Genomic DNA, 16,879 nt, shown 5'->3' on the forward strand with positions numbered 1-16,879 from the left:
CTATCTACTGTTTGTAGTTAAAATATGTGGTGGTATGTATAGTAGAGTGATGAAACCAAATTTAATTCAGGGGAGAGCTACAACAGTGAATGTCTACAGCTATCTGTAAAACATGGTGGAGGCTTTGTCATGAATTGGGGCTACACTTCAGCCAGTGATGTTGAGGAATTTGTCAACACTGAGGGAAGTGTGAACATGGTAAAGTACCGTCAGATTTCTGTCCACCAGGTAATGCCATTTGGAAAGCATTTGACTGGCAACAAGTTATTTTTTTGACAGTGACCCCAAACACACTGTTATTGTAGTAACAGCATGCCATATCAGTCATGATTAGCCTCAGAGCACAATACAGTGTGGGATCATCGTTACAGGCAATAGGAAAATCCTTCAAGTAATCTAAACTATTCCTGAAGACTACTTAAATAAATTACATGAAAGTTTAAGAGAGTTTAGGCTGCTTAAAGAGCAGTCATTGCCATACCAAATGTTACTTTTCAACATCATTATAATCAGTCAGATTCTAGTTTTGCTTTACATGGTGTATTACTATGTATGTTTGGACTTGTTTCAGTAAATTAACAGATTTTCAAAATATAAAGAAATGTGAGGTCACCCAAGATTTTTGCACAATACTATATGTATGTGTTTATAGTTTAGAATACTTTGATAATGAATCATTTTTTAAAATTTCGGAAAATATTTTAGCATTATCTTGCATCACTTCCTGGAACCTTAATGTCATTTCACACACGCATTAGACCAACACAGCGCACTTCTTAAGTTGAAAGACAAACAAAGAATCTGCAGCAAACCTTTGCTCTTGTAGGGTCTTTACTTTACAATATAAAGTGCCTTGAGGAGATTGTTACTGTGATTTGGCAGTGTATAATTAGAACTGAATTAATCTGATGTTTAGCTCTTACAAAGTTTGAAAAACCACTGGTATAACCAGTATAATAAAATTGATTTAATTAATGGATTTTCTTCCATTTTCTTTTGTTTGTGTGTAAGAATTACAATGAAAAACTGCCAAATGGCAACAGCAATAGACCGCCTGCTCCAAAATGCATGTCTCTCTATTGGAAACAATTAATTGTCATGAATCAAGAAGCAATATATAACTTTCATTTGTGGCATAATATTTAGATATTAAAAAATTTTACTGCAAAAATATTTTTCTGCAAAATATGCTAAAAATACCATAACATCACAACCTAGTAATTACTGCAAAATCGTGGTTTTTGTCTAAATAATCTATTTTGCTCATTTGTACCATCATACCTTAATTTTTACAAGATAGCACACATGCTGTTTAATAATTTCGATTTCAAGGTAAACCATATCTGGTTTACCACTGCGCAAAGTAAGGAAGTAAAAGTTTATTTATATAGCACTTTTCACAGACAGATGTCACAAAGTGCATAACAAGAGAGGCAACAAAAAAACAATACAATCATAAATACATCATAAAATCCCTGGTCTAATTAAAAGCTTTTTGAAATAAAATTGTCTTTAGCTGCTTTTTGAAGGTCTCTACCGAGTCCAGGTGCTGTAGAAATAGAGGAAGTGCATTCCACAGTCTGGGTGCAACAGCTTGGAAAGATCGGTCCCCTCGAGTTCTAAAATGAGTGTGGGGGACAGCTAAAAGATTTTGATTTGATGACTTCAGGCTACGAGAAGGGGTGTGTATACAAGTCAGATAAGCAATATAGGGAGTAGCCTGCCCCTGTAGTGCTCTAAAAGTTAAAACTAGAATTTTAAAATGGAACCTAAATCTGATTGGTAGCCAGTGTAGCGACTTTAAAACGGGACTTAAATATAAGCTCCTTTGTTTGAGCGAGTCAGTCTCGCTGCAGAGTTTTGAACAACCAGTAGACGAGCTAGCCTTTTCTTGTTTAGACAGAAACAGACTATTACAATAGTGGAGTCTTGTATTTTTTTTTTTGCCTGTCCCGTTTGGCTCTTTTGCCATCAGAATTATTGTCTAAAGGCAAAGAAAGATGCCCAACGGATTTACTTTACCAAATTGACCATCCCAGCCTTGCCATAATGGTCCATTTGATTCACCTTTTATTGTTTATTTTATTTTCACTTGCTGAATACGGGACAGACTTGACTGGAGGAAAGAAGGGGAGAAAGAAAGAGGGAAAGAGAAACAGCTGAGAAGAGGGACGGGGGAGAAGGGCAAAAGACAAAAACCAACAGAACGGGCAGAGAAAAAAAATGAAAAAAATGCATCTATTGATCAAAAAGGGTGTAGTTTGTGGGTGTGATCACCCGTGTGTACACCTGTGAGCATGGACGCGCTTGTTTTTTTAAAAGGTTCCTTCATGTAATGATCTGCTAGAGGGTGTGGGGGGGGCCACAGCCCCGTCCTCCAGGGCATGAAGCAGGTATGGAGGAGATCAAAACTCCAGACATCCAGAGGCCCCCAGAACACAAGAGACCAAGGAAGACCAACAGAGGGGCAGCCGCGCCACTGTCCCAGAAAGAGCTGAGGAGAGTCCCAGATGAGGGCTCACTCAGCAGCCGCGGAGCAGAAGCCAGGGGGAGTTGCAGTGACGCGCCCGTGAGCTCCGCCGGCAGCCAGCCGTGCCTGAGTGACCGAGCCCCAGGCCGAGAGGCCGGGGGCACCCCACCTCCGAAGTGGCCCGAGCGAGCCCCAGGCTCCAGGCCCCGATAAGAGGCCGCCAAGTGAGCCGGTGTGTACCTGGACGCCCATCCCCAGACACAAAGAACCACCAACGCACCGATGTCTGAGGGAGTCCGCCACTGGCAGGGGAAGTGGTGGTAGGGGGAGATAGGCCTCCAAACCTTGGAGGGAGTGGAGTCTTGTAGAGACAAAAACATGGATTATCACCTCAAGTTCAGTTGTTGACACCATAGATCTAAGTTTTGAGATGTTCCTCGAATGAAAAAAGCAGGTTCTTACTATCTGATTTAAGTTTCACTCCAGAGAAAAAGCTTCATCAAAAATAACACCTAGATTTGTGAGGTTACACTTCTGTGAGGAACCTAAATCACCCAGTCGCTGTTTAATATTGGACATTGCACTGTGTGGTGGCAGATTTCTTTTCTGATGTATTAATCACATATTTTAATCATATCACTTTAATAATAGTAATACCACTTTCTCAACTTAGTATACCAAGATCACTCCTGAGACTAGTTGTATGCATGCATGTAGAATCTTATCACAAGTGGGCCTCTGCTATTTTCACTGTTAAATGAACAAATGGAATGAAAACCATAAAATAACAAAAGCTCCTTCTGATGCGAAAAAGGATGTGGTGCTACCTGTGTTATTTTAATTCTTTTATTCATAAAGTAATCTAATTTACTTGTTATAGCGGACGCCCTGGACCACTATCTCTGAAACGTGATTCGGTACTGTTCCCTGGTAATAACGTCCGGTCAGAGATGGGGAATGATGTCAGAGTGGAAGAACTTTATTTGCCACGAGCCCATATCAAACACACTCTCGCTGGCAAGTAAGGATGTGGTTCTGTAATTAATACAAATAAGAAATAACATAAACATCTCTCTTGCTTGTTTAGCATTTCTCATACTTCGGTATTACAGAGAACACCATACCAGATTACAAAAGAACAGATCCAGATACCAGAAACAGAGCTTAGAGCAGGGGTGGGCAAACTTTTTGGCTCAGGGGCCACACTGAATTTTAAAATTTACAAAACGGGCCAGGACAGCACCAGATACATACATATCAAAGAAAAACATTAAGAAGGCATTATAGTGTTAATACTTACATTCACTTTTAGTGGGAACAGTGTTGTTGATCACCCTTTTTTGTCAGTGCGTCGAAATCTGGTGTTAGATTTGTTGTGGCAATTCTCAGAACAGATCTGAGGTGTTCATCACTCAACTGGGATCTGTGGGATGCTTTGTTGTTGTTCATCACACTGAAAGTCTGTTCACATACATACGTAGAGCCAAACAACACCAGCATCCTCTGTGACATCTTCTGGATCTTTGGAAATTTGGCTGCGTTTAATGATGCATAAAACTTATCCAGTTTAAGAGAGTTGAACTTCTCCTTTAAGACAGTGTCACATTGCAGATCAATCAGTTCCAACTGCAACTCCTGTGGCGCTGTTTCAGGGTCTTGTGTGAAGGGACATGACAACAGGTGAAGTGGCTTTCCAATTTCCCCAAAATCAGAGAACCAACGGCAGAATTCCTCATGGAGGTCATCCAGTGATTTCCTGTATTTTTTCACATGTTGAGGTGCCTCTTTCAGCAAAGCCAGTGTGGGAAAATGAGCGAACGACTTATGTGACATTTGTTTTGAGAATAAAACCAGCTTGGTTTTAAAGGCCCTGATGTTTGTGTACATTTCATGTACAAACTGGTCTTTCCCTTGCAGCTTCACGTTCAGCTCATTCATGTGTGCCAGTATGTCCACAGCAAAAGCTAAATCACAAAGCCAATCTGTGTCACTCAGCTCAGGAAAAACACCATCTTTCTCAAGTAGCTCCAAAAATTAGACAATCTCCTTTCTGAGCTCCCACACTCGTTGACATGCTTTCCCCAAACTTAACCAACGGACATTGGAGTGGTAAAGCAAGTCCTGGTGATCAGCATCAATTTCTTCAAGAAACTTAATAAACTGACGATGCTGAAGTCCCCTTGCTCTAATAAAGTTAATGCATTTTACAACTGGCTTCACTATGTGATCAAGGTGCAATACAGATTTGCACAGTGCTTCCTGGTGGATTATGCAGTGTAAAAAAAATTACCTCCTGCACAGGGTTGTCCTCTTTTACCCTGTCCTGGATTCTTTTGAGCAACCCGACTTTTTTTCCAGTCAGATTTGGCGATCCATCTGTGGTGACGTTGGCGAGTGTACTCCAAGGTAGGCTGTGCCTCTTGGTGGCCTCCGACACGCTGTGATACAAGTCCTCTCACCTCGTTTTCCCCATTAGGGATTCCATGGCCAAAAACTCCTCCGTTATCTCAAAATTACCATTAATTCCTCTGATAAAAATTAAAAGCTGAGCAGTGTCTTTTATGTCATTACTTTCATGCAGTGCCAAGGAATATAATGTCAAATGACTCCGCTTTTTTGTTTAGCTTGCTAGTTAAGTCTTCGTCGAGTAGCTCAACACGACGAGTCACTGTCCTGCATGATAAGCTAATTTTTTCACATTTGTTCTTGCTCTCAGGACACAAGACACCTGCTGTCTCTACCATGCACTCTTTGAGAAACTCCCCATCAGAGAATGGCTAGCTGGCCTTTGCTAATTTGAATGCCAGTAAATAACTTGCTTTTGTGCTTGATTCTTGGATGGTAGTTTGTCGGATAAAGGTGTCTTGCTGAGCCTGCAAACTAGCTGCTAATCTCTGAGTGGTAGTCATTCGTTCTTGCGTCGACAGGTTGTTAGCATAATTTGCATGCTTAGTGGAAAAGTGATGGCTGATGTTGTATTCCTTAAAAACCGCAACTGTTTCTTGGCAAATAAGACATGCAGCCTTTGACCGAACTTCTGTGAAAAAGTATTTAGTTGTCCATTCCTTCTTAAACACTCGGCACTCACTGTCAACTTTTCTTTACTTTGGCCCACTCATTGTTGCAGAAAGGTTCAGAGCAGAACAACAGAGAGTAGCCTGGGCTTGTACAGTTTTCACAGCACAAATGCGTATGTGGCGGGGCATGGCTTGCGCCAAGCTTGAGATCGATGAGCTCGCCAGACCGGCTTCACCCCCACCAGAGGCTGGTGCACATCTACCCAGCTGCCTGTGAGCTGGGGCTCACGACCGTGCCAGCCATGGCACATCTACCTGCCACGCAGCCGACCTCCAGACAAGCTTCACCGGCACCGCTGAATTCGGGGACGGCCAAATGAACTCACATCTCCCCGTCACTTGACCAGGGCCCGGTGGCCGCCAACAGTCCGGGCTGATTCCCTCTCCTCTCCCGCTCGCGGGGGGAGGGGGGGATGGAGTAAGTTCTGCCAGATGGCTCCCAGCCTCAGTCGGGCGATAGGGGTATGTGGTGGGGCTTGGAAGCTGCAGCTCTGTGTGTCCAAATAAATAGATGCTTAAAAGCATGAATGTGTCATCGGGTCTGCCATGGTCACAGAGTACATAATTAGAGTAACTTCACACTGCGTGCCCTGCCCCTCGACTTCATGGCTCGAGACATGGATGAGACACACCAATCGGAATAAAAAGCCCAACGGGCCGTAGTTTGCCCACCCCTGGCTTAGAGTAATAACAAACAGGATGGCATAAAGAATCATAATCAGTTTAGGCCAATTCCCTCATTTGAGGCAACACCACCCTCTAGTTGACACAATTGCTCACTCAAAGGCTGCCATGTGTACGCAGGCTTTATAAACAAGAACTGATTCGTATGCTAACTTAGTAACTCCATCAGGTAAAATCTTTGGGAACATTAACTCTCCACAATAACTGAAACAACTTAGAAATGAGGCATATCCTGTGGAGCCAGGCTACTACTTACTTATTCCTACAGCATAGCTGCTAACAGAAGGCAATAGTAACAGATGTCTACATTGGTACATTAACAGTAACAGAAATAAAATACGTTCCCAACGTGACTTACTGGTTCTATGAACGCACACTTGCCTGTTAATTACTCGAAGCTTTTCAACACAAGCTGCAGTGCTTCAGAAAGCTTCACTGGGACATCACTAGAAACAAACAAAAGATAAACTAGAAACTAAGATGAAGGAACTCATGACTTGGCATAAATGAAAGAACATGGAACACACAAGATGGATGATGCAACGACAAGAAGACATAGCACTTAAATGTACAGAGGTTAATGAAGGAATGGGAAACCGGAGGGAAACACAGCTGGAACTAATCAAACATAACAAGACTGGGTGAAAGCAAAACTGAACACACTAAAAACAGGACTAGGGACTCAAAATAAAACAGGAAACCTGAGAAGCACATAAAGACGTGGACAGACTGAATACAGGGAACAGAGCTCACGTAGTGGCAGCTGTTAGTTATTCCAATCACTCAGTCCAAACTTAGCAGCATGAGTTTCAAGTTTATTTAGCTTTTGCTAGGTAGCACACCTAACTGAACACTCATACAAATGTTTTCACTTATTACTAAATCAACCAGCACATCCACAAGATTATTAGACCTCTCTATACACTGTTCCAAAAAATAGTCATGTCAAAGTATCTTACTGTATATTTTACAGTTTTGTACTGTCTTTCTAGAATATCATTGAATTTAGACTGTGATTTTACATGTCAAAGGTAAAATAACATAACATCACTGTAAATATAGTAAAACACAATTTACTTGTTTTTTTTATATATATTTTTTGTACATATGCATATTTAGATTGTAAAAATACATTCAGAAATGTATCATAATTTCACAAATATTTGTCTGTTATGTGAGAGAATGATCTGTTAAATCCAAATGTAATACAATGGAAAAATATAAAAAATGATCAAAAATTAATGAGAATAATCAATAATTAAAGGAGTATTTGAATTATAATTGTGCTGAAAATTTCATGTCATCTAGGTCTGATTCAATAATTCAGAGGTAACAAGTGAAAATATAATTAATAGGAATAAAAACTAAAGAAAACATATAAAACATTGCAAGGCCACGCTGTGCTAATTATATATTTTAAAAAATAAATGTAGAGGTAGGAATTGCAATTAATATAAATCTCAAAGTATTCACAACATTCCTGAACAGAAATAGGCCTCTGCACCTGGGGGGAGGGTGTGGCCATGAAAACAATGTGACATGCCATTGGATGTTGGGACACATAATAACATGACTCTGAGCATCGGCCAATGAATGTGAACTAACAACCACAAGGTTGCGGGTATGGCAGCACTGTAGGAAAAAATCCTAATATAAAAGTATTTTACTGTGCATTTTACAGTTTTGTTCTGTTCTTCTGGAATATCATTAAAGTCACGTAAATAGACTGTGAGTTCACATTTCAAATGTAAATTAACGTTATATCACTGTAATGTAATAAAACATAATTTTCATGATTATTAAATGTATCTGTCTGTACATATGCATATGTATATTGCAATTTGGGGCGATCGTGGCTCAAGAGTTGGCAGTTTGCCTTATGATCAGAAGGTTGCCGGTTCGAGCCCCGGCTCGGACGCGCTCGGTATTGTGTCCGTGGTCAAGACTCTTCGCCTACTGGTGATGGCCAGAGGGGTCGATGGTGCGATATGGCAGCCTCGCCTCTGTCAGTCTGTCCCAGGGCATGCAATCCAATATTATTTAAACCAACTGTTAACTGTATATTTCTGTACATTTACGTATTATGATTCATATTGCCACATTCATTGACCTTGTTTATAGGTAATTTCGTTGTTTGATCACGTTAAAATGTTCCTAATTTAATAATGTCTAAAAGCACTTGGAAAAGGCAGAATCCCGTGTAAAATTAGTGCAACAAACTCTATTTTCATTACTGAAAATAACTGTATTTTCATGAGAAAGTTATTTTCTGTTATTTTACGGTAGTATTTTGGCGCCCCAGCTGCTGGAATATTACCGTTTTTTTATGATTTGGGTTTTTTTTACTATTTATAGATAATTTCATTGTTTAATCACATTAACATGTTCCTAATTTAATGTTTAAAATCACTTGAAAGGGCAAGATCCCATGTAAAATTAGCGCAACAAACTGTATTGTCATTATTGGAAACCGTATTTTTATGAGGAAGTTATTTTCTGTTATTTTACGGTAGTATTTTGGTGCCCCAGCTGCCGGAATATTACAGTTTTTTTAAGATGTTTTTTGTAACAGTGTAGCTATGTCCCAATTCAGGGGCTGCATCCTTCGGAAGACCCAGCCTTTGCGGTCTTCGTGGGCTGGCTTCTCTGAAGACCGAGAAGGTCGGAAGTGCGAAGCTCTGAAATGGGACACTCTAGCTTTCAGATTTGCGTCACCGCGGTCTTGGTAGAGTTTAATAAACTCAACCGTCTGCTCCTTGCTTTCTAAAATATAACAGGACATTGGAGTAAATTCTCTACCATCTCACACTTCTACTTAATCAGTTTTCTGTTTGACGTTTATTCAGCTGTGTGAAAACTATCATTTTAATCTCAGCCAAACCGATTTACTCACTAACAAATAAAACACTGAAAAAAGCCAAACAATAACATTTTTAAGTTATCCAAGTGACTTATATATCATGTTTAACCTCAGAGCGAAAGACCGTGTGGGGTCTGAAAACGATGTGCGAGCCCGGTGTTGTCGCTGGCTCTAGTGAGCATTGACCACCCGGTCAGCTATGAAGCTGGTGAGTAACAGACATCTCCAAAAACGTCGGAGCGCTTTTCCAGAATGAGTAATATTAAAACTTAGTAGCTGCTGCCATTGTTGGAAACTGGAATTGGCTGGGCTGCGCTAGGTTGGGCCACGAAAGATACACCCGGCCCATCCTTCAAATCTGGGGAAAAGGAGGACGCATTTGTCAGACGCATTTGGAGCAGCCTTTGTCGCCTGGCTATGATCCAATTGCCCATCAAATGCGGCCTCCGAAGGATGCAGCTCCTGAATTGGGACATAGCATATGTATATATGCTGTATAATCCTAACTTAATCTACTACATTTTAACATACTGCTGTTACCCGTATTCTACCAAGATACTGTAACTGTAGCGGTTATGTCATACGTTTTCACAATTATCAAGATAATCTTGTGTCTTAGAGATCTGTCTGTGTAACGGATAGTGAGGAAGAAGTGAGTGAGGATGATGAAGGTGAAGAGAGCAAAGAAAATAAACATTCCCTTGAGAGTGATGGGAAAGATGGGAGGAGAATTTCTCATATTGCAGTTATTTGCATTTTTTGGCCTTTGTGCTTTTGAACTATTACAGTGTAAGCGAGAAAAACATTAATTTCTTATAAAACACATCTCTGTTGATGTCTTGCTGCCCTGCTTTTTTTTTTTTTAAATGATGCATTGCAGTAAACATTTGTCAATGTAATTGTTAGAAAACGAAGACTTCATTTTTTACGTTTTTTATTAAAGGTGAATCATAACTTTTCAGCTCCACTATAAAGTTCTGTGGTTATTTTACTTCTAGTGCTGTCAAAATTATCGCGTTAATTGTTAAGATCAACGCGAAATGTTTAACGCGTTAAAAAAACTTAACGCTGATTTTTTTTTTTATTAATTTCCTGTAATCTAAGACCTTTAAACGCATGAGCACCTCTGGAGGAGGGGGCAACAGTGTGCTATGCTGGCGTTTGGCCTGACAGAAATGATTAGAAGAAGAAGTGACACCGTGCTACTATCTAGCTAACACTAGCTAACACATGCAAGCATGGACGAGGGCGGACTTTTGGGTGGAAAGTTTCTCTTTAAGAAGTTGCCTGATGGCTTATTGGACAAAATGAGAGTAAGGTGGACAGTTTGCAAAGCTAAATTCAAGTACCACAGAAGCAGTTCATCACTGGCGTATCACCTGAGAGCAAAACACCCAACTGAATCCACCTCTACGGGACCTCGCCAGTCTAAGCTTCAGGAGTATGGTGCTCGTGGACGAATAACAAAAAACGTGAGAGAAAAATTAACCAATTCCTTGGTTATTTGGATAGCTAAAAACTGCCGACCAGTTAGCATAGTAGAAGATGATGGACTGAGAGAAGTCATTCGCGCTGCATCAGGAGATGAGTGTTACAATCTGCCCTCGAGAGGAACCATTGTGCCGAGACTGCACACTTTGTATGGGGACCAGAGGGCTCAGCAGTGCAGCAAGCTTGTGCAAGTAAGGAACGTCGCTCTCACCGGAGACCACTGGACTTCGGTGAACAACGATAATTACTTGGGGGTCATGGCGCATTTTATTGATAACGACTGAACTATGCAATCGTTTGCACTAACAGTGAGTAAAACTGAAGAGCGACACTATGCTGAGGCGTGTGCTGACCATTTTCTGAATGTTGCAAACGAATGGAAAATCAAGGACAAGGTAACCACGCTTGGCACTGACAGTGCTCGTAACATGGTTGCAGCCGCCAGACTACTTCCATTTGAACACAGCCCTGCATGGCCCACATTCTGCAAAAGAATGGTCACAGTTTCTCTTAATGACAGCACATTTGAAAGGGCTCTGGCCAAATGTCGCAGATTGATCCGGATTGCTGGACATTTTAAGCATAGTCCAGCAAACGCTCAGGAATTAAAGGCACAGCAAGCTGCACATGGACATCAAACAGAACCGCTTGTTCAGGACATTGCAACAAGATGGAACTTCACCCTAGAGATGATCAAGCGGATCCAGAGAAACAAATCTGTGCTGACCACCGTCCTGGCTCAGCAAAACAGCAAGGTGAACATGTTGACTGACCAGGAGCTTCACAGACTGCAAAAGCTGGAAGAACTACTTGAACCTCGCCAGCATGTGTGCTGGGTTCTTCTGATTCAGATACAGAGGAAGACGCTAATGACCGCTGTCTGAATCTGTACAAAGCAGAGCCCAAAATTGACGTAGGAGAGTGTCCAATACAGTGGTGGTTAAAGAGAGAAGGAGCACATTCCAGGCTGGCACCTTTCGCACGCAAGTACCTGTCAACCCCTGCAACCACAGTGCCTTGTGAGAGCTTATTCTCACTCTCAGGTCACATCATTCAAAAGAAGCGTGCTTCTTTGTCATCAGACAATGTAAACAGAATAGTCTGCCTCAGTAACTGGCTGAGTGCAAAGAAGGACTAAGCCAGATCGCTCCTTTGAAGTGAAAAATGTTCAACATTCTGGGTTTTCAGCCGTGTCTTTTTGTGTTTTAAATACTGAGTTTTGTGCACCCTTTATTGTTATGATATTCATTTTAAGCTGTTCACCCTCTCCTCGGTGGAGGTTTGGGATGAAGAGATACAGTCACTCACCGGAGTTAGCACGGTGCAACGGCGGCGCCGGCACCGCCCCCTTCTGGTAGCTGGTGCGATGGGCGCTGATGCCACCAATGCAGAGGGTGACGTAGCGGCAATATCCTCCTCTGCCCATATCCTCGCTAACGGCGAGGCAGGGGAAGCGAAGTCCGAGCGGGTTGGAGACGGCGAGCGGCTGGTAGGCCGTGCAGCAGGTGAGAGTCCCTCCTCCGGAATGAGCCAGGGCTTCCACCGGAGCTCGTCCTCCCGATAAGCCCGTAACACCTGCTGATGCTCATCGTCCCCGAAGTCTATGGCCTCCACCGCCTCCGTGTGCTGGTCAGTGCAGCATGACGGTGGCGGAAACGAGGAAGCCGATCCACGGTGAGGCGATGGCTGAGTGGAAGTGGGCCTCAGCGCTCCCCCTCTCACAGCCTCTGGCTCATGAGGCAGCGGCGCCGACACCCGTTTACGGGGTGGAGGTGTGGGTGCTGAGGCGGCATTCAGGACCCTCTGGGCCAGCGCACGGGCACGAAGCTCCTCCTTCAGGGGGCCCAGGGAGTCAAACGCCTCGACGAGGCGGGGGAGCTGTCGCAACCGCGGCTCCCGCAACATAATGGCGTCCACGGCCGCCAATCCCGCTGAAACCACTCTCGGATCCGAGCATCCGATGATGCGATCCATAACGCGGCAGAGCCTGTTCAGCTCCACTCCCACCTCCTCCGAAATGTCCGCTGAGTCCGACATGGTCGCGTCGTACTGTCACGGTCCGCTGTGACAGACCGTGTGGAGAGTGCGTGGAGGACTCAGGTGCAGACACAAGTGATACGGGAGTGAACTTTAAACAAAAGCGAGCCTTTTATTGTGGCTGGTGACACAAGAGAAACAAACAAGAATAAGGGCAGCACAAAAGCAATAACTAAACAGAAACCTAAACTGGGAATAAACTATGGTAAGGCTATGACTTAGAATACAACAGACCGGGCATGGAAACACGGGGGGTGGGAACACAGACGACGCGACACAGACTGTATGAAACACAGAGACTAAATACACGAGGGATGATCAGGGGAAGTGGCCACACATGGGAACACAGCTGACACACATGAACTTAACGACAGGACAGGAGGAGTGAAACTGAATACACTGACAGTGAATACAGGCTTTCAAAGTAAAACAGGAAACATGGAGATTAGACATGACACATGAACCGGGGAGACGTAGTACAGGGGGAGGTGACAGACGCGACAGCATGAACTTGACAATACAAGACACGCAGACATAAACACACGAAGGGCAAGGGAGGCTTGATACGAGGGTAACATAATTACAAAAGGGCTGGACTACCTTAAAGAACCTAAACAAACAATAAACATCAAAATAGGTTAAGCACAAAACACTGGGTCGCACGACCCAGGACCATGACACTGTGTCAGGTTTTTACTGGATTTTTTCAGGATATGACTAACATACACAATTCATTAGCTGTAGATTTTTTAGGCCTGCCACTTCTTTTGTTCTCCACTCATGCAGTTTCCTTAGATTTCTTTAAGGACACACTGCACACCATCCAGTGACATATAACTCACACTAAGAATCACCTTGATGGTGCCATACATGTTACTCTCCTAGAATCACTCCCCTGTCAGATTCCACAAAAACATAATATGTCAGAGACATGGTTAGGTTTCAAAGAAAGCCTCAATTTGTTTTAAAAATGAAATAAATAAATCACCAGTAAAACTAAGTCTTACTTCTGTAATGAAAAATTGGTATTTCACCTCATCTAACCACTGTGTGTACTATTGATATGTATTTCTTAATTTTCCTGTACAAAGAAAGAGTGTATAAAAACAGGAAAACAATTGACCTTAAGCCACGATGCACTTCATTATCAAGCTGGTGCCTATATGATGGTGAGAATTTCACTCCCAACCACTGAATAGACAAAGATTGTGTCCACATGATGGCTATAAAGGAGCTTTTGGTTTGGTTTCAATGCTCAAATTGTTTTTCCAAAACTGCTGGGTAATAAAAAATAAACAAAAAAAGTGTACGAACAAAAACAAAATAATAACTTAAACACAACAAATACTAAAACAAAGATGAGGTTAAATTCTCATTGACATGACACAGTATAGCTTGTAAGGCAACCACACAGCATGTCAAAAATAGCATTCTACCAATACATAAAACCACACTTTGGCCTACATGCAAGACATGCAAAGCACAACACATTGAACACATTTTATAAGTGGTCAGAAACTTGTAAATAACTCATGAAAGAATAAAGTTACGTTGAAACCAAGCACACCATTGTTTTTCTTGTGACATTACCAATAAGTTTGATGTGTCACATGGCCCTCTTCCTATTGAAAAAACAAAGTTGTGTCCAAGATGGCCGACTTCTAAATGGCCACCATGGTCACCACCCATCTTGAGGAGTTTGCCCCCTCACATATGCTAATGTGCCACAAACAGGACTTTAATATCACCAACCATTCCCATGTTATTACGGTGTATCCATATAAATGGCCCACCCTGTAGATCAATGAAGATTATAACCTAGTGTGCATTTCCTCTTCCCACTACTCAGCGCTCTAACCATTGGCAGGTATGACTATACTATTGGCATATCAATCTGTTCGGGGCTCGGCTCTAATCATGCCTGTGAAGTTTGGGAGAGATTGGATAAAGTGTCCTAGAGTTACAGCAGTTTTGTGCTAGTTGACGAATGACTAAAACTCTACGTGTCACTGTGACTATGCTGTTACACAAAACCCCAAAACCTTTGCAATTTAACTACACCAAGTCTTTAGTTTCCACTGACCGAATATCATGTTGATCTGATTAAAACCTTAGGAGGAGTTTGTTAAAGTACGAGGCCTGAAAACGATGAAAAATGTCCCTAAAATTACATATTAAATTCAAAGTGGCCAACTTCCTGGGTTTAGCATATGGCTCTATCAGACTTTTTTGTACATCTTAATATCTTACATCAGGCTGCCAAATTTCAGACTCATAGATTAAACATAGTTTTATAGGAGGTACTGTGGATCATTCCGTCCGCGCTACTGAGCCATTTTGCCCTGTCCATGTCTGAAACCATTGAAATATGTAATTTTTCTCCAGACCTGATGCGTGTGCAAAATTTCATGAGTATTTGAGCATTTCTAGGCCCTCAAAAAGCAAATTCATTTCAGTTCAAAGGCACACAAGATCGACAACAGAATTCAAAATAAAACAGAGAACAGCAAAGCAGCAGCACCTTGCATTATTCTCTATGGGAATGTCCTGCAGTGTTCTTATTCTGGGGCAAGGTAATAAAGATGCTGTCATTACTGATGTATTGCAGTCTTCCTGTTGACTCACTACTACATCTTAAACTTGACTACTCCAGGTTTTCAATGACAATGAAAGTGCGCAACTTATGGTTGGCAGGCATAACTGGGGCCAAAAAACTAGTGGTTCAGAGGTGGCTCCTACCATGAACTCTTGGTGAAACACTGGCTACACACTTTGTTAGATATCTTGTACCTAGAACTGTCCTCAAATATTTTTTATAAATAAATAACTGCAAAGTGGGGTATGCGTAGTTATTCAGCCCCCTTTGGTCTGAGTGCAGTCAGTTGCCCATAGACATTGCCTGATGAGTGCTAATAGAGTGCACCTGTGTGTAATCTAATGTCAGTACAAATACAGCTGCTCTGTGATGGCCTCAGAGGTCGTCTAAGAGAATATTGGGAGCAACAACACCATGAAGTGCAAAGAACACACCAGACAGGTCAGGGATAAAGTTATTGAGACATTTAAAGCAGGCTTAGGCTACAAAAAGATTTCCCAAGCCTTGAACATCCCACGGAGCACTGTTCAAGCGATCATTCAGAAATGGAAGGAGTATGGCACAACTGTAAACCTACCAAGACAAGGCCGTCCACCTAAACTCACAGGCCGAACAAGGAGAGCGCCGATCAGAAATGCAGCCAAGAGGCCCATGGTGACTCTGGACGAGCTGCAGAGATCTACAGCTCAGGTGGGGGAATCTGTCCATAGGACAGCTATTTGTCGTGCACTGCACAAAGTTGGCCTTTATGGAAGAGTGGCAAAAAGAAAGCCATTGTTAAAAGAAAACCACAAGAAGTCCCGTTTGCAGTTTGCCACAAGCCATGTGGGGGACACAGCAAACATGTGGAAGAAGCTGCTCTGGTCAGATGAGACCAAAATGGAACTTTTTGGCCAAAATGCAAAACACTATGTGTGGCTGAAAACTAACACTGCACATCACTCTGAACACACCATCCCCACCGTCAAATATGGTGGTGACAGCATCATGCTCTGGGGGTGCTTCTCTTCAGCAGGGACAGGGAAGCTGGTCAGAGTTGATGGGAAGATGGATGGAGCCAAATACAGGGCAATCTTGGAAGTCTTTGGCTCTCAGCGAAGGCGGTCACACTTTTTCTCCTCTCCTCCTCTCCCTTAGCTTCCCTGCTTAGCCTCTTATGTCCTTGTCTAGTCTCGTGGGGTTTTTTTTGTATTACTTTTCCCTGGAACACTCTCTCACAGTCTGTTCTCTAAAACCTAAAAGAGGAATTATGGATTTGGATTTGATCAACTGGTCTCTGAATGCAATTGACACCCTTTGTCAACGAGAAGTCTGGGCTCGGGTGAGCCTGACTGCTGAAGATATCTACCTATTCGGGACCATGATAACAGGGTTCTTGCTGATCGGAGCTGGCTTGGCCCTGACTTATCGAAGAATTAAGGAAGCGGAACCGGCTGTTCAAACCCCCACAAGGCTGCCCGCTGGGATTGAAATGATGGGACGAGGCATGAGTTTCTAAAAATGGGCTCATTGAGTGCAACACGGAGAAGATCTTGGAGAACGCACGGCTGCCGTGAATACTCAGAACAAGACCTCTGAGTGAAAAACTGGATTACATCTGGAGGGGCTAGCTCGAACAACACCTTTGAGCGCAAATTCGATCACATCTTGGGGAAGTGCACTGC

General features: G+C 42.6%; 1 protein-coding gene across 1 annotated transcript; it reads right to left on the bottom strand.

The window, feature by feature from the left end:
* Positions 1–11,827: 11,827 nt before the first annotated feature.
* LOC146556450 (uncharacterized) lies at positions 11,828–12,619 on the bottom strand. Its single transcript, XM_085250525.1, has one exon. It carries the CDS (start codon positions 12,617–12,619, stop codon positions 11,828–11,830), a length of 792 nt encoding a protein of 263 aa, XP_085106651.1.
* Positions 12,620–16,879: the final 4,260 nt, after the last annotated feature.

This window comes from Mchenga conophoros, linkage group LG16 (genome assembly GCF_057382185.1).
Source record: "Mchenga conophoros isolate Kocher_MC1m ecotype Shallow Benthic linkage group LG16, M_conophoros_male_GT1.1, whole genome shotgun sequence".
Taxonomy (NCBI): domain Eukaryota; kingdom Metazoa; phylum Chordata; class Actinopteri; order Cichliformes; family Cichlidae; genus Mchenga; species Mchenga conophoros.